General features: G+C 37.6%; 1 protein-coding gene and 1 long non-coding RNA gene across 4 annotated transcripts in view; both read left to right on the forward strand.

Annotated features, from left to right (window-relative positions):
- The window catches only part of LOC124136360, a 58,453-nt gene extending 45,352 nt beyond the window's left edge, over window positions 1-13,101 (forward strand). For both annotated transcript variants that reach the window (XM_048401425.1, XM_048401426.1), the window contains 2 exons: window positions 1,146-1,307; window positions 12,566-13,101. In XM_048401425.1, coding sequence (XP_048257382.1) covers window positions 1,146-1,307; window positions 12,566-12,701 — 298 coding nt within the window. In that variant the 3' untranslated portion in view covers window positions 12,702-13,101. The remainder of the gene's footprint in view (window positions 1-1,145; window positions 1,308-12,565) is intronic.
- A 299-nt stretch (window positions 13,102-13,400) lies between these two features.
- LOC125383208 lies at window positions 13,401-18,368 on the forward strand. 2 transcript variants are annotated; one of them, XR_007222701.1, is made up of 2 exons: window positions 13,401-16,355; window positions 16,436-18,368. It is a non-coding gene; the product is annotated as an uncharacterized LOC125383208 (long non-coding RNA). The 2 variants fall into 2 exon arrangements; XR_007222702.1 differs by having other exon boundaries at window positions 13,401-16,127.
- The last annotated feature ends 331 nt before the right edge of the window (window positions 18,369-18,699 follow it).

Genomic DNA, 18,699 nt, shown 5'->3' on the forward strand with positions numbered 1-18,699 from the left:
AACAAACAAAATAAAGCACCCCCTCTAGGGCTGGGACGAGTCTAACTTTACTACCTGGGTACCCACACCCCTATTACCTGACACTACCCGGCTACCTACTGTAGGTCTCAAGAGATAGGTACAACATGTCCAATTGGGAAGTTTTTTAACCATAGCCCTGGCAAAACATATTCAGATACATGTATTAAACAATCTGGTTATTCATACGCTGAAGATGACTTAAATTATATCTATATTCAACCATACGAAAAGTCAGAAGGAATGGGTGCATAGTCAGAAAGAAATGCGAACATTAGTGACTTGTAGTGTTACCATAGAGTTCTAGGTAATTTTTGTCATTAAATTATATATCACGGTTCCGGGTAGTGCGGAGGGTACCCAGGTCCTACTGAGTACCCAAGGACCCGGGTACCCGAGTTACCTGTACCAGCCCTAACCCCCTCCCCAATCTTAGATGGTATTCCAGAACAACCTGTATCCCGGCAAGAGAAGGTCCATTCTATGCTATGCTTGTTGTACGAGCTGCCTGGAGAGGCTTGGGTGGTAAGGCTCTGAGACTTGGATACTTGCATGTATTCAGACCTGGACACGGAGATCGTTGATCATGCTTTTTGTCACTGGTGTGTCTGGTCCCGACTTTTTTATTTACAGACCACTGTGATAAAGCTGGAATATTACTAATTTGCGTTACACAACATTCACTCAGGAACCACCCAGTTTGGCAAATGTTGAACATTTATAGTCCAGTAGTCCTTATAATCATAACATTTAGCAAAACCATTAAAAATGGCAAAATTCTACTTGTCCTTATGATACCTTAACTATTGGGCAGTTTGGCAAGGACTACAGGACTAGTGCCAATTTCTACCGCTGTTGAAATCAATCAATGGTACAAATCAATGGCTGCTATCAAGAATTCACTGTATGCTTGTCTCAGTAATCTCAGTGGTTTAGATTTAAACATGATTGCCATGAATATATACTGCACACACATTTGTACTCGAATATAGAAATATTGAGGTTTTGAAACATCCAGAGACACTTTTCTCATGGAGTCAATCAAAAATATTTTCAAACCTGAATAGAGAGAGTGCTGGATCCAAAAGAATTAATTTGAGTAAATTTTTTCTTATTTTCTGCTCCAGCCCTAGTCGAGGTCGCCATGGTGCCCGGTCAGCGTGGGGTGGGGAGATCGGTGGCGCCGGGGTGGATAATTATGGCAGTCCAGGGACGTCGGTCAGTAACGCACTCATGCCAAGACTTCATTCATCCGACAGTGGGGAGGGGCCGTCCTTAGACAAAGTAAAGTAAGTATGACAGCTTGTTGGAGCACATAGATGTTGTACCTTGTCGTGTCTGGGGAACTGTTCATTTAGTTTTGTGAACATCCCTCACATTTGTCAGCATTTTCAAATCAACATCAACGTCTTTATAGTTACATTGCTTAAGAGAATAATTGTCTCTATTATTTTTCACATTTCTCAACATTAGAAACCTTAATATTACCTTTGTTTTGTCCATCTATTACAAATGAATCTCAAAATCACCTACAGTTATTAATTGATCCAAATTTCAACATTATGAAGTTTAATAAGTAGCGTGACATGCGGACAGTTAGAAAGCTTTCTATCTGTTTGTAAAGCTATTTCCCATTTAACTGGTACAAGAAAAAGATACGACTGGTAAGTTTACTGGGGACATAATGTATGAGAATAATGTGGTATATCTATTTCCCTCCTATAGCCATGTGTTGGTAACCAGCTAGTGTAAGCATCTCTGTTCATCTGTCAACACTGTGAGGCACCTGTAGCTGGCTGGGTTGTTGTACAATCAGACTCCACTCCTGTATACACTGGTACACCTGGCCTCATACATAAGGAGGATGTTAAATGTGACTGAAATGGGGATTGGTTGGTTAATATGGTTGAATGCAGTTGGTATTTGGACATTGGACCAATGACAAGATCTTAAGATTCCTCATCTTGTTAAGTGCACCATTTCAATGCTGTTATTAATACAATGCCAAATATGAAAATATTATACAAACTCCTTCATGGCATGTCTGCTTATATTCAGTGTATTTTGTTAGATATCAGTACATCATATTCCAATTGCGTGGATTGATGCTCATGATGTCACTCACTGGATTGGTTGGTCCAGACTCCTTTCATTTACAGACCGTCGTCATATAGCTGGAATATTGCTGAGTGAGGTGTTCATAAAGTTTGATCATTATTGATAAGAACAACTGTCCACATTATATTTCAAGTTCTGCATACCACATGTACCAGGCAGGATCAGTTATCATGGGAATATATGACGTCATCCATTGTATCATGACTAAATGCCATTCCACAGTGATATTATATCTGTCTCACAACCGTTCACAAAGGTAGAGATCCCGTGAAGATCCGGGTTAGAATAGGTATCAGCAACCCATGCTTGCTGTAAAAGGTGACTATGCTTGTCATAAGAGGCGACTAACGGGATCTGTGGTCAGGCTCGCTGAATTGGTTGATGCATGTCATCGATCTCAATTGCGTGGATCGATGCTCATGATGTCAATCATTGGATTGTCTGGTCCAGACTCGATTATTTTACAGACCACCGTCATAAAGCTGGAATATTGCTGAGTGAGGCGTTAAACAACAAACAAACAAACAAACACAAAGGCTGAGAGGGTTACAGAAACGCTATCGGTTCCAGATGAAATTTCTGGGCAATGAATATTCAATAAGACCCACACATCTAGAAACACGTGTTTATCTCCTAAGTCAGTTGTACAAGAGACATTGAGAAGTACCAGGTATACAGCAGTAGTGTCTGTTACAACAAGCACCACCGCCCAGCAATGTATGTTGGCTGGGTTGTAATACTGAGTCTGTTTTGTCGGTACCAGTCAGTCTTGTATCGTCCATGGATATAGGGAACTGTATCATTTGTATCTTGTATCGTGATCGTGTCCTTGGTGGCAATAACTCCTAACAAATGAATAATGGTTTAATATTTTCACAGAATTTATACCTAACCAAACATGTAACCATTCTATTTGAGCATCTTTTTTGCATATATTAAATATTTGGAATTATACTGATGCATAAAAGTAAGGGAACATGTAACATCATTGCAAAATAATGTTAACTTTTTTCAATGCAAATCAACAAAACAGTATTAAGACCCACTTGCACAAAGTGATTTTAGTTCTAAGACAATATGTGTGTGTAAAAGTATTGATATTAGGATAGTCTTAGGACTGAGACTGCTTTGTGCACATGGGCCCTTTTGTGTACATTGACAATTTGTGGTTATACGTTCAGACTGGAGGTTCTCCAGCTGTTCACATATTTCTTACCATCAGTATATGTTATGGTTCCTGTTAACCAATATTTAGATGGCCTCGATATGTATAACACAAGTGTTGCTGGTGGATTGTCTTGAACACGGGCTTCATTGACCAGTGCAGAGAATGCCTGGAGGCATACTTTGCCTGTGGTAATAAGCATTCAGATTTTGGGGAGTTCTTTTCAAATAGTATAACCACAATTGTTCACTGCATGTTTAACAGTGACAGGATCATCTTCCTGAGGCAAGGGCGTTAACTGACTCTAAAGTCCACTTTCCACCCTTGCCGTACTAGGCTGGAATTCCTGACTTGATTGTAGTGCCACCAGTTGCTATTTACAAGTTATGTCCCTTCTATGTCCCTCCTATTGACCAATCAGATTCCACCTCTCACATCACTTGCATTTGCTTCGAAAAAATAAGGACACCCAGTCAAGACAATCCCATCGATAATCAAGATCTATATTGTAATAAAACGTGTCTTACCTCCCGAAGTGCATCAAATCACATGTGCACCTTGATTAAAAGCATGAAAGATTTGCAAAATATCTGCCAAGACGCTGTTCGCAGTACACATGCTTTGCAAATCCTGCAGTCGACCAAAATCTGCGCATTGAAATCCATATTGTTTGCAAACCAGATGTTTAGTTTGTCATGCGGTTTTTATTGGACTATGCATAGACTCCAGCCAAAATTTAAATCCAGAATTCCAGCCTAGTTCGGCAAGGGTGGAAACTGGACTTTAATAGTCAGTTAAAGCCCTTGCCTCAGGAAGATGAGTCAGGATTGGGTTTCTAAGTATTACTGTGTCCAGCAACCAGCTATGGATACAAGATGATGCATCAATTGTGAGCCTTTAGTTCCAGTGTGGGAGAAATGCAACAAGGTAACGTTGATCGAGTGAAGCAATCACATCGTTGTCACTTGCTCAGCACTTGTGCTGTGGAGGAGATATTACATACTGATCCCTGTTTTTAGAATTTTGACTGTGCATAAGAAAGAAAGTTCCTGAAACGGACTACATACAACTGTCAGATCTCAAAGCTGTTTAGATACAACCTTTAGACAATATTTCTTGGTCAGACCATTTTTTTCTCTAATTTTACATGAGTCTGAGTTAAATTAAAACAAAATCATTTTTAAGAATTTCATATAAATATTTTATTAAAAGATTGATGTAACATTATTATTTTAAACCTCAAACAAACCTGCCTTTTTTATATTTTTATTATAATTTCATTAATATTTTTAATCCTATTTTTTACATTTTGCCAAGAAAATCTGTTAAACAAGTTAAAAAATGGTCTCGCCTTACACGTTGCATATGAAACATTTTCTGTCATTATCTCCTAGTCTATTTTTCGCTGAGTATGTGCAGTGAATTTCCTGTTGATGCAACCTAGTTTGATTCACCCATGCCAGCTTAAAATATATTATATCCCCAAACCATCCAAACCTCTACCATCAACCCCATCTAAATGCAACCCCTGTGCTTCTCCAACCTCCCAACTTATCTTGTGCATCATCTGTATTCTCAGATTATCATAAGTTCTCACATGTATATTTCATTGACCTAGCTGTTGACAGGCTGGCGTGTCACTCAATGAAACTCGTCACCAAATGACAGGTGACTGACATGCGTTATTTACATGGTATACATTTCAGACTGGCTAAGTACACAAGACGACTACTTCAAGCAATAGGTACAGCGTGTGGCTGGCTTTGTATTTCTAGTGCTAGATCACTGCTATAAATATCTGACGTTTTCAATGATGGTCGCTTAACCAGAAAATGTGATTAAGCATTGGAATATTGAAAAATAATACTTCATAGTATTTAAAATAAGCTGCATCCTTTAGCCATTAGTCCAAAACCAGAAAGTTAAAATACCCTTTGGGTCTGACACTACTCTAGATATCAGTGTCTATACTATGAATAAATGAAACGAAAATAATACCAAGATGCAAGTTCAGGCAAGTTAGATTTTAAAAATTTGGCCAGACATTTTTTAACTTTTCATTTTTCATTTTCATGGCTCATAATCTTCATTTGAGATATTGTTTCAAAACATTTATCAATGGTTGTAAATCTATTGAAAAACTGCAAAGCAGCTAGCCACATATATATTTAAGCTCGAAATATTGTTTGAGTGACACGGCTTGCATGGTTTATGTCATAGGGCGATCTATCGGCGGATCGGGCCATTACTAAACCTGGTGCCTTGGAGGTAATTGTAGCTGTGTGTCCGTTCATTGTCCGCGTCTGTCCACACACGGATTGTAGGCATGTTTGAAGTGAAAATACCTCGTTATTAATTCACGCTTTTTTTTAAGGCACCACAACAACCATTATGTTTTGTTTCATTTCATCACCAATAAGTTTGGAAATAATATTTGATTTTTGCACTGTTCACATCACAACTGCCTGCCACAAACATTTCTTTTCAGTTAACAGGGGTGAGAATCTTCAGATTTCCTGGTATTTGAGTGACCACAAATTTGTTAAAATCCCATGGCTTCCCCCCCTAAACACCCCCAAATTATGGACCACGCTCCATTCCAAAGAAGTTTCAGCTGAAAAGGAAAATATCCATTCTCATCCCTGAGTTACAGTATTTGGTGTATTTGGTGCCCTGGGTTTTCGATGCTGTCTCAAGGGTTAAGCCTGAATTAATATGTGTCTTGATTGTGTGTTCAAGATGCAATACGTATCATGATACATAAAAAATGATACAATCTGAATACTATGTACTGCTGTCATTTTGCATGAAAGTAGGTAGCCAAACTATTATGTTGCATTTGATTGGTTAATTGATCACTATCAGTTCGAATAGTTGGCCAATCAGATTTGCAATTGCATACCCAGCCTTCTGTCATTAACTCATTTAGCAAATATTTTTAAAATTAATTTTATTGGCTATGTTGCAATGCAGGAAAAATGTACTGTGCTCATCCACTATACAGGTAACAGCAATAACTATGAAACTGATTGTTTTGTATCAAACATAAAACTATGATACAATATTTGTATCATGATTGATGCATCAATGATGACCTCATCCTATCTTGGGTGTACTGATATACTAATGCATGAATGCATTATGGTACTTGTCTCATGATGGGATATATGAATGTGCACTGTTCAAAATTAACATGAAAGGCTTGTGTTTGTCATTACCCTCATGTTAAAGATTTAAGGGGTTGCGAAACTTGAATACTTCAGGATGAAATATCAAGGACCCCCCTTAATTTCAAACACTGATTGTGCATACTGAGTTATTCACCAATATAATATGTATAAATATCAGTTCTAATGTAGGGGCATGGGTGGCCAAGTCGTCTAAGGCCTCGCGATTTCCTGTGCAGAGTTGCGTCCCTTAGGCATGCCAGAAACCTATGATTGTGGGTTCGAATCCCGGTTCGCCCCGATTATGTTTGTCAGCACCATACCCGTGCTTGTGGTTTCACTGAAGTTGTAAACGTCTGAAACCTGCATCACTTCAGGCTTTCCTCCCACATTAAGCTGACACACCATGATATAACTGGAATACTGTTAAAAGCGGCCTTAAACCCAACTCACTCACTGAATTCTAATGTATCTAACATACATTAGGACTAGTTTGGGAATTGGTTGAAAATTCAAGTTTGGTCATTGCTTTGAAAAATTGGATGAAGGTAGAAAAATCATACATAATATTCTTCACTATATCCCCCTTTTATATAACAACAAAAAACATAATAAACTTTCAAATTCTATGTTACTGTACCAGCTCTCCTCAGGAACACAAGGGGCGGTCGGGTAGCCTAGTGGTAAAAGCGTTCCCTCGTCACGCTGAAGACCCGGGTTCGATTCCCGACATGGGTACAATATGTGAAGCCCAATTCTGGTGTCTCCCGCTGTGATATTGCTGGAATATTGCTAAAAGGGGCGTAAAAACCATACTCACTCACTCACGTAGGAACACAAATACATGTAGGAAGACAATTTGAAGACTTTTGTTTTTGACATTTAAAAAGATTATTTGGACTGGTAATTTCAGACACTACTCATGGTCCCTGGGACCAGGATCAATATTGTTGAAATATTGATAAGTATGATTACATAGATCTTAACATTCTCACAACTCTATACATTTAAAATAACAGAGAATTTATTTTCAGTCAGCACTTCAAAATATACATTATTTTTTTTCTCTAAGAGAAGGAACCAAACACTTTCTGTGGGCCTACCCACAAGACATGATTTTTTATAACCAAATATTTTCTGTGGATCTTTATTTTTCTTTTGTTTTGGGGTTTAGATCTGAGGACTAATTGTTTTTTCCCAGCATTTTCATGAACATTTGACTCTTCTTTTTTTTAAATACTAACTCCGCCCAGAATACCGCTTGTTGGACCATTACAGGGATTGCTAATTGTCCAAGTTTTTAAAGTCAGCAGATTGATGCTCAGACTGTCAACCGCTACTTTGCATTGTCAAGTCTTGACACCCAATGGGGACCAAGTTAGATTAGGTCCCATGCACTCTATTGAGTGTTGTACAAGGTGACTAATTGTTCAGACTCAGTGACATGGCTGATTGCATGTCATCATTCCATCGACGGCATGGATGTTGTTCATAACGTCAATCACTGATTTATCTGGCCCAGACTTGATTATTTTCAGGCTGAGTCATGTTATAGCTGAAATAGGGGCAGTCGGGTAGCCTAGTGGTTAAAGCATTCGCTCGTCACTCGGAAGACCCGGGTTTGATTCCCTACATGGGTACAATGTGTGAAGCCCATTTCTGGTGTTCCCCGCCGTGATATTGCTGGAATATTGCTAAAAGCGGTGTAAAACCATACTCACTCACTCACTCACTATAGCTGAAATATTGCCTACTGCGATGTAAAATAACAAATAAGAACAAACAAACTACATCTATAAATATGGCTGAAGTATGATGAGGTACCGGTAGAAACAATAAAAACATTTTCAGTATTCATGACAATTAACAGGGTGTTAAATAGACCAAATACGGTATTTTTTATTGAATTATTGATAACTGTTTTGATAAATGTTGACAAAATGAATTAAGGGTCCCTCTCCTACATTAATGTTTACTGAAGTTTACGCTCCTGTTATAATTAGCTACAACAGCGTTTCGTGGACAGTTTAAAAATATTTTTGTGTCTGCCAGTTTAGAATGTATGTGGTTATCTTTTGATGTGTACTAAATGTTGGTGCTGGGTCGCATAAACAAACATCTCGTGTGTTGTGTGAGATAACTTACACTACATGCAGAATATGTTTAGCTATATCAAACTTATTAGCCAAATGTGTGATTGATTTGTTGTCTTTTTTTTATTGATTTTCATTTTTTGGGTTTGCACTTTATTTCTATTTTTTATTGCACAATCACAAGCACATGCAATGCAATCATTATGTCAAATATGTATCATAGAACTTTTTTCTTTTTTTCTTATTTTTTCTTTTGTTTTCTTTTTTTTTTCTTTCATGTATATAGTGAAAATTATCCCAGTGCCTACCTAAGGAAATACTTTTTTATTTAATTTATTTTAGATCTGTCCTTTAGTAGCCAGAATAAAATGTATATGCTGATCGGTATGATGCCATTGGTGTCAAGATTTTTCTTACAGGTTTGTTTGTTGTTTAAGCAACACGTAATACTCTTCCAGCTACATCTTCTGCTGTGTGAACATATGTAGTAGACATATTTTTTAAGGAATTCAATCAGATAAGATAAATGGGGTGTATTCTTCAGAGGTCAGTCAAATTTATTTTCTCATTTTTCAGATCCTTAATTTTGCATGAATAGAGTAAATAATAACATTAAATAAGTTGTTTTACATTAAAAAAAATTTTTTCTAGAAATATGTTTTTTCATTAAAAGCTTGTGAGACTTTTTAAAGAAAATTGTTTCAAAGCAACCCAGACAAAAAGCAAGGTTTTTTTTGGCACACTGAATATTGGAATATCACGAAAGGAAATCGGTGAAACAAGAAATTAGACTGATCTGAATTAATGCATCCTCGCTAATCCAGGGTATTATATCTCCATTTCTTATGACATACATACCCTGGACCCATACTCCACCAATGCTTTGTCATGATCTCCGTCTCCCATATTGCTAACCTAGCACAGAATTTCCGTTGCTGATAAGCTTGAAAGAAACAACAAATGAAAAGGTCTATTCTATACGACAGTTTGGCAAGATCAACATTCAAACTAGCGGCCTCGTTCAAGCGAGCGATATATTTAAACAAAGGATTTTACTTCGAATCAGAATGATCTAGCTGGAAAAGATGTTTTAATAGAGGGACCCAAGTCCTTATGCTATATGTCATTCCCAGATTATACATAATAATACCAGTCAGGTACTTGAGATATTAATAACTATTTGCCCTCTATAAGTGTAATTTGATTAAATGGCTATTTTTAGTGTTTTGTCATCAGAACTGGAGTCAAGACGAAGCATTGGTGACGAATGGGTGCAGGGTATTTATCATAATGGAATTGAGATACGATGCCCTGGATAATTTAGGATGGATTCCTTGATTGGTGAAGAAAGTATCATTTTAATTGGAAAAGTGATATCTATGATATTTATGACATTTGATTGACAATCACTGACATTTGTTGCAAGTTTGCTTTGTGTGTTCATGTCTTGTCTCTGTGTTGCAATGTGTGTGGGTTTGCTGTGACTGACATCTTGCATTGAAATTACACGTTTGGTGCTATCAGAAGCTTTGTGTCAAGCGATGGAAATTAACTATTTTATCACTTTCTAAATATAAAATGCTATAAATTGAATAATTATTATATCTTCAACATTTTTTATTTACACATATTGACATCATACCTTAATAAGGCTAAAACAGTTACTCTTGCAGTAAGATTATTCGTTTCAAAATTTCTCATTTATGATTCCAAAAATGTTGTCAATAAAACATCTTGCATAATTGTACAAATATATTAGGATTTCTATATAAAAAATATTTGTCCATAAAAGTAGCGTCAATGAAATATAGACGACTGTTATGAATCTGTTCTCCTGCTTGACTGTTCTGTTTTCCTCCCTGCGGCAGTTCCAGCAATCAAATACCCTCCCTGACATCAATCACATCACATAACTGACAGGTAACAGCAACAGTGGTAGATTTTATTGTGTGAATATCATTTTACAGGGAAAGATATTAAATTAATGAATGTGGACAGCAGACTGTGATTGTTCGAAAGTACATGTACATCATTCTTTGTGTGAAAAAAATAGATACCGTATTCGACATAATAAGCGCCCAGGGCGCTCTCAAAATTAGAAATAGGAGGCTCTTATTAGAATATTATTTTGGTGAAAAAAATTTGGTTGAAATATAAATTTCGTGCTTTATGCTGACAGCCTGAAATGTTTATATACAACAGATATATTTTCTGGAATTTAATTGCCCATAATTAAGGGTGCATATAACACACGAGTGCGTAATAAATAAGTCTTTTGTACATTGATCAATCGGAAGGGGTGCTAATTGGGATTGTTCACTCGCCAATATATTAGCAAATATCGCCATGGGCGCTTATTAGAGAGGGGCGCTTATTACGTCGAATACGGTATTGATAGTCTCAGCGGGGACTACTTTCAAGTGTGGATACAAGTTTTTAGAGGTGTAACAATACAGTGGGTCATGATACGATACGTACCATGATACTATTGGTGTGATACGATTTGTACCCCGATACAGTATGTTTATTTCGTAAGTTGATTTTTTTCTTTTTGCAGGTGAATCACAACCCTGAATCATTTGTTGTTAAATTTGGGATTTTGTAGGGCAAAACATCTTGGTAGAGGGCGCTGTGAATGTTATGCTATTTATAGCCAACTAGGGAATACTAGAGAATCTGCGTAAGCTGGTTGTTAAATAGTTTGTGTTATTATTCACACATATAAATCATGTAATGTAATGTACCATATGTATCGCAATACAGGAGTTGTTAATCAATGTATTGTATCATGGGCCTCCTATCGGGATACAGTACTGTATCACCGTATCGTTACACCACTACAAGTTTTGGGAAAGATAAGTGGTGCATTTTGTGATTTGGCAATTAGCTTTTAGTAATTGTGTAAGTTTGTTGAAAATATGTCATTATTGTTGCTGCATGTATATGTTTTGTATTCCTGGTTTTCTGTAAAATGTCTGACTGTATACATGTCTAGTATGCTTTGAGAATTGGGGTGAATAGCCCTGCACCTTCCTCTGGATTCTCGTACGACCTCGTATTCGTGAAATGTCAATACTTTCCCTGATGGAAGGTTTCCATAAGAATCAGTCTTGTAATGTCAGCATGTACTACTTTCAAGCTGTATTGGAACAGCTTATTCAGCTGAAAGTTGTAAGATATTATATACATGATACATGAAAATGCTTTATTCTACAGCCATGTCATGGGTTGTCCAGGTGCCTCAATGGTGCAAGATGCAATTCGCTTCATGCCTCATTAATGTCAGATCTTTTACTCTGATACGATACGTTCTGAGGTTGCAACAGGTGCATCCGGAGTCAACTTTGACCTATCAATCAAAATAGAGGCTGCATGGGTTTTTGAGTCAATCGGATGACTCCTTTGTGAAATGAGACCCTGGGCCCTATTCCACAAAGCGATCTTAGCGCTAAGTCAATCGTAACTCCCATACTCCAATATAGACTTACGACAGTCGTATTGGTAAGATCGCTTTGTGGAACGGGACCAAGGGCCCACTTGCAGAAAGCAATTTTAGTGCTACGAGTATTGTAAGCCTATGTTAAAGTATGGGAGTTACAATCATCTTAGCGCTAAGATCACTTTGTGCAAGTAGCCCCTGGGCTCTGTTTCACAAAGCGATCGTAGCGCTAAGATGATCGTATCTTTAACATAGACCTACAACAGTTATAGCGCTGAAATTGCTTTGTGAAACAGAATCCAGGTTGTATTCAAGAAGGTTGCCCTCCTCCTCCCCCTCCCCCTCCCCCTCCCCCTCCTCCTCCTCCCCCTCCCCCTGCTCCTCATCCTTCTATTTTGCAGTTTGCTCCATGATTCATCCTTCGCTTTTTGGCCCAGACCTGCTGTGATACGTCTGTTTGTTGAGGTGTTTATATGTGATTGATATACTGACTTGCCATTTTAAGACTGAAATGCTGTGTTTGCAGTAACAAGGTTTTAACAGCTTCATGACATCTCTCCTTCAGGGACCTGCATCCTGTGGCCAAGTTGATCAGCCTCAGCCTCAGCCTCTCTCCCATCAGCTACCGACCGACCGCTCACCTGACCTCTCCCCTCAAACAGCAACCAATAGCTCACTCAATACCCGGGACAACAGGATGAGGCTGGACACCTGAGTACCTTCAATTTGGAGAACACTCTCACCCTGCGTCTTAAAGTGCCAGTTATTCCCCTTGCAGTGTTCAAAATTAAGCTGAAGTCAAGGTGTCCTTGCCAGTGCCCTCATAGAAAAAGATTTAGGGTCGCTATATACTTCATATACTGTATGACCAAATCTCAAGGACCCCAGCACCCGAGTTAATTTTGAGCACTGCCATGTCTGGGTCAGGATGTAATGATTCAGATACATATTGGTTCATGATGCTTGAGTGGCAATATAGAACACATCTTCCCGAGGCAAGAGAGTTAACTGACTTTAAAAGTCCAGTTTCCACCCTTGCCGAACTAGGCTGAAATTACTGGGCTCAATCGTAGCACCACCAGTGGCTATTACCAGTTATGTCCCTTCTAAGCCTCTCCTATGGACCAATCAGATTCCACCTCTCGTATCACTTGCATTTGCTTCACACAAAATGGTGGCGCCCAGTCAGGACGATCTGATCGATAATCAAGATCTATGTTGTGATAAAACAGGTCTTACATAGCGAAATGCATCAAATCACATGAGCACCTTGATTAAAAACATGAAAAGATTGGGAAAATATCTGCTGACAACGAGATGGCGGTGCACATGCTTAGCAAATCCAGCAATCAACCAAAATCTGCACAACAGTTTAAGAACCGGATTTCGATTTCGGTGCGCAATTTTGATTGGACTATGCATGGACTCGCTAGTCCAGCCAAAATGTAACTCCATAATACCAGCCTAGTTCGGCAAGGGTGGAAACTGGACTTTTAGTTAGTTAACTCTCTTGCCTCGGAAAGATGTAAAGAACATCGATGGAGGAGTTGGTATACAGTGAAACCCTAATTCCAACGTCATCAGGGACTGGCCATTTTACTCTGTCCATGTATTGCCATTCACATTACATAAAACTTTCAAGAAATCTCGACATGAAAAAGTGCTTGTTCTTGCAATTGTTTAGTTGCAACAAACAGTGTTAACGAAAAAGATAATCTTGTATAGTGGTTACCATAGAGAAAACGTCAAACTGAAGCAAACATGTTGTCTGAAGTTGTCTAAAAATATATTACTATTATTTTTTTTTACCCAAGGTTTGCAGCATTGGATCTATGATTTACTGTACCAATACGAAAAGACACAGTCACTCAATATATAATGTTATATTGACAGATATATAAAATTAATGTAGAATCGTTTCCAAATATGATTGACAGTGGTATTGTTGGGAAACATCTTTCCTGCAAACAAAATCTGACAGACCAATATATATATACTGATGTAGGAGTACAGCAATGCATTTTCCTCCATAAAACTGATGAACATTTAACCATCGTTGCCCTGTATCAGTTAAAATGAATATGAAACCATTATTGATTTGTTGAACTTGCAAGAAGTTTATTAAATTTGGTTAATATATTTGCACATATATGCATAATTTAGTTTACCTCAGAGCTATTGAGGTACATCTTCTGTGACTATTTTAACAAGTTTACCTGCCTTAGATATATGTATACAAAACCATCAGCTGATGAACCAAAGCCAGATCTCTTTTACACCAAAGCATATTGAATGTTTAAGTATTGGCCATGTGAAACTGCTGAAATATTCTCTGCTTCCAGCATTTGATATTGTAGTTTTATTTTGTTGGTCAGAACTTTAATGTGTTACCGATATTCCATTGTCAAACTGCTGAAGTTGTGTATCCCCTTATCATGAAGCTTTACTTCCAGCATCAGAGAGAGAAAGTATTATTCAATTAAACTGCTGACATCGATATTTTCAAAATTACTACTGACTGCCAGAAATGGAAATGCATTATTCATCTGTTGAACAAGAAATTAGGAAATTGTATTCTATTTCAAACATGTTTGTACAGGCATCTTATTGATTTTGTTCTTGTATATAAGAATTCTTGCTTGCCAAAATATTTGTATATAGCCTTGATACAGTTGTGTAACCAGAGTGACTGGGTTGCTTGTATTGTTGTTGGAAATCTATACCATTAAGTTGCGGTCTGTGATATAGTAGCTGTGATGAGCAAATTGTTTTTCTATTCTATTGTTCATGAGCCAAGCCTATTGTTCATGATTCTACTCTATTCATGATTCAAACCTATTGTTCATGATTCTAACCTATTGTTCATGATCCCAACCTATTGTTCATGATTCCAACCTATTGTTCATGATTCCAACCTATTGTTCATGATTCTACCCTGTTCATGATTCTAACCTATTGTTCATTATTTTACTCAGTTCATGATTCTACTCTATTCATGATTCTAACTTATTCATAATTCTACCCTATTGTTCATGTTTCTATCCTGTTCATGATTCTACCCTATTGTTCATGATTCTACTCTGTTCATGATTCTATCCTTTCTTCATTCCATTGTTGCATATCTTCATGTTCTCATGTAAGCCAGTTTTGTTTTGATGATACATGAAGTACACAATTTGTTTATGTTGAAAGTATGACATGAAACAGTGTTTGCCTTTCTCAGAATTTCCTACAAAATAATATTATGAACAGAAGACAGTTTTACATCATTTTGTAAAGAAAAAGTGTGATCCTTGATACAAAATCATACCTTAGTAATAAGTAGTATTATATTGGTAATGATAACTTTCTGTGATTTGCTGTGATTGGTATTAAGCTATGTGCACATTCAGAAGCATTCTGTTCTTTGGCTTGTATGTTATTGTTATGAAGTCCATTGACACACCTTAAGAATACTCAGACAAAGGCGGAAATACTGACATACAGCCTCTCTGGCTGTTGTCAAAAATGAAAATATTGTGAATAAATAAAAAAAATCACAAATATATTTTAAATTCCTTTTGCTTCATTTAACACAATGTGCCTTTTTTGTTATTGCTCTGCTCATATTTTCAACAATGTTATTATAACAATACCAGACATGCCAGAGTGATGTCATAAAAGTTATACCACTCCTCAGTAGTGTATGTGACAGTAAAAGTTATCCCTCCCCTCAGTAGTGTATGTGACAGTAAAAGGTATCCCACTCCTCAGTAATGTATATGTATGTGACAGTAAAAGTTATCCCTCTCCTCAGTAGTGTATGTGACAGTAAAAGTTATCCTTCTCCTCAGTAGTGTATGTGACTGTAAAAGTTATCCCACTCCTCAGTAGTGTATATGACAGTAAAAGTTATCCTTCTCCTCAGTAGTGTATGTGACAGTAAAAGTTATCCCTCTCCTCAGTAGTGTATGTGACAGTAAAAGGTATCCCACTCCTCAGTAGTGTATTTGACAATAAAAGTTATCCCCACTCCTCAGTAATGTATATGTATGTGACAGTAAAAGTTATCCCTCCCCTCAGTAGTGTATATGTATTTGACAGTAAAAGTTATCCCTCCCCTTAGTAGTGTATTTCGACAGTAAAAGGTATCCCACTCCTCAGTAATGTATATGTATGTGACAGTAAAAGTTATCCCTCTCCTAAATAGTGTATGTGACAGTAAAAGTTATCCTTCTCCTCAGTAGTGTATGTGACTGTAAAAGTTATCCCACTCCTCAGTAGTGTATATGACAGTAAAAGTTATCCTTCTCCTCAGTAGTGTATGTGACAGTAAAAGTTATCCCTCTCCTCAGTAGTGTATGTGACAGTAAAAGGTATCCCACTCCTCAGTAGTGTATGTGACAGTAAAACTTATCCCACTCCTCAGTAATGTATATGTATGTGACAGTAAAAGTTATCCCTCCCCTCAGTAGTGTATATGTATTTGACAGTAAAAGTTATCCCTCCCCTTAGTAGTGTATTTCGACAGTAAAAGTTATCCCTCCCCTCAGTAGTGTATGTGACAGTAAAAGTTATCCCTCCCCTCAGTAGTGTATATGTATTTGACAGTAAAAGTTATCCCTCCCCTCAGTAGTGTATTTCGACAGTAAAAGTTATCCCTCCCCTCAGTAGTGTATGTGACAGTAAAAGTTATCCCTCTCCTCAGTAGTGTATTTCGACAGTAAAAGTTATCCCTCCCCTCAGTAGTGTATTTCGACAGTAAAAGTTATCCCTCCCCTCAGTAGTGTATGTGACAGTAAAAGTTATCCCTCCCCTCAGTAGTGTATGTGACAATAAAAGTTATCCCACCCCTCAGTAATGTATATGTATTTGACAGTAAATGTTATCCCACTCCTCCGTAGTGTATGTGACAGTAAAAGTTATCCCTCCCCTCAGTAGCATATGTGACAGTAAAAGTTATCCCTCTCCTCAGTAGTGTATATAACAGTAAAAGTTATCCCTCTCCTCAGTAGTGTATATGACAGTAAAAGTTATCCCACTCCTCAGTAGTGTATATGACAGTAAAAGTTATCCTTCTCCTCAGTAGTGTATATAACAGTAAAAGTTATCCCTCTCCTCAGTAGTGTATGTGACAGTAAAAGTTATCCTTCTCCTCAGTAGTGTATGTGACAGTTAAAGTTATCCCACTCCTCAGTAGTGTATATGACAGTAAAAGTTATCCCTCTCCTCAGTAGTGTATGTGACAGTAAAAGGTATCCCACTCCTCAGTAGTGTATTTGACAATAAAAGTTATCCCCACTCCTCAGTAATGTATATGTATGTGACAGTAAAAGTTATCCCTCCCCTCAGTAGTGTATATGTATTTGACAGTAAAAGTTATCCCTCCCCTTAGTAGTGTATTTCGACAGTAAAAGTTATCCCTCCCCTCAGTAGTGTATGTGACAGTAAAAGTTATCCCTCCCCTCAGTAGTGTATATGTATTTGACAGTAAAAGTTATCCCTCCCCTCAGTAGTGTATTTCGACAGTAAAAGTTATCCCTCCCCTCAGTAGTGTATGTGACAGTAAAAGTTATCCCTCTCCTCAGTAGTGTATTTCGACAGTAAAAGTTATCCCTCCCCTCAGTAGTGTATGTGACAGTAAAAGTTATCCCTCTCCTCAGTAGTGTATTTCGACAGTAAAAGTTATCCCTCCCCTCAGTAGTGTATTTCGACAGTAAAAGTTATCCCTCCCCTCAGTAGTGTATGTGACAGTAACAGTTATCCCTCACCTCAGTAGTGTATTTCGACAGTAAAAGTTATCCCTCCCCTCAGTAGTGTATGTGACTGTAAAAGTTATCCCTCCCCTCAGTAGTGTATTTGACAGTAAATGTTATCCCACTCCTCCATAGTGTATATGACAGTAAAAGTTATCCCTCCCCTCAGTAGTGTATATGTATTTGACAGTAAAAGTTATCCCTCCCCTCAGTAGTGTATATGACAGTAAAAGTTATCCCTCCCCTCAGTAGTGTATATGACAGTAAAAGTTATCCCTCCCCTCACTAGTGTATATGACAGTAAAAGTTATCCCTCCCCTCAGTAATGTATATGTATTTGACAGTAAAAGTTATCCCTCCCCTCAGTAGTGTATATGACAGTAAAAGTTATCCTTCTCCTCAGTAGTGTATGTGACAGTAAAAGTTATCCCTCCCCTCAGTAGCATATGTGACAGTAAAAGTTATCCCTCTCCTCAGTAGTGTATATAACAGTAAAAGTTATCCCTCTCCTCAGTAGTGTATATAACAGTAAAAGTTATCCCTCTCCTCAGTAGTGTATATAACAGTAAAAGTTATCCCTCCCCTCAGTAGTGTATATGACAGTAAAAGTTATCCTTCTCCTCAGTAGTGTATGTGACAGTAAAAGATATCCCTCCCCTCAGTAGTGTATATAACAGTAAAAGTTATCCTTCTCCTCAGTAGTGTATATGACAGTAAAAGTTATTCTTCTCCTCAGTAGTGTATATGACAGTAAAAGTTATCCCACTACTCACTAGTGTATATGACAGTAAAAGTTATCCCACTCCTCAGTAGTGTATATGACAGTAAAACTTATCCCATTTCATCAGTTAAAACTGAGTTACTCTGGCAACTAATCCTTCAGTATTGTTCTCAATTTGATTACAGAAAATGCATTTTTAGCATATGACAGTGACTAAACAAGCATTAAGAACAAGTATCTACC

Source organism: Haliotis rufescens, unplaced genomic scaffold (genome assembly GCF_023055435.1).
Source record: "Haliotis rufescens isolate VD_foot unplaced genomic scaffold, xgHalRufe1.0.p SCAF_22, whole genome shotgun sequence".
In the NCBI taxonomy this organism is placed as follows: Eukaryota; Metazoa; Mollusca; class Gastropoda; order Lepetellida; family Haliotidae; genus Haliotis; species Haliotis rufescens.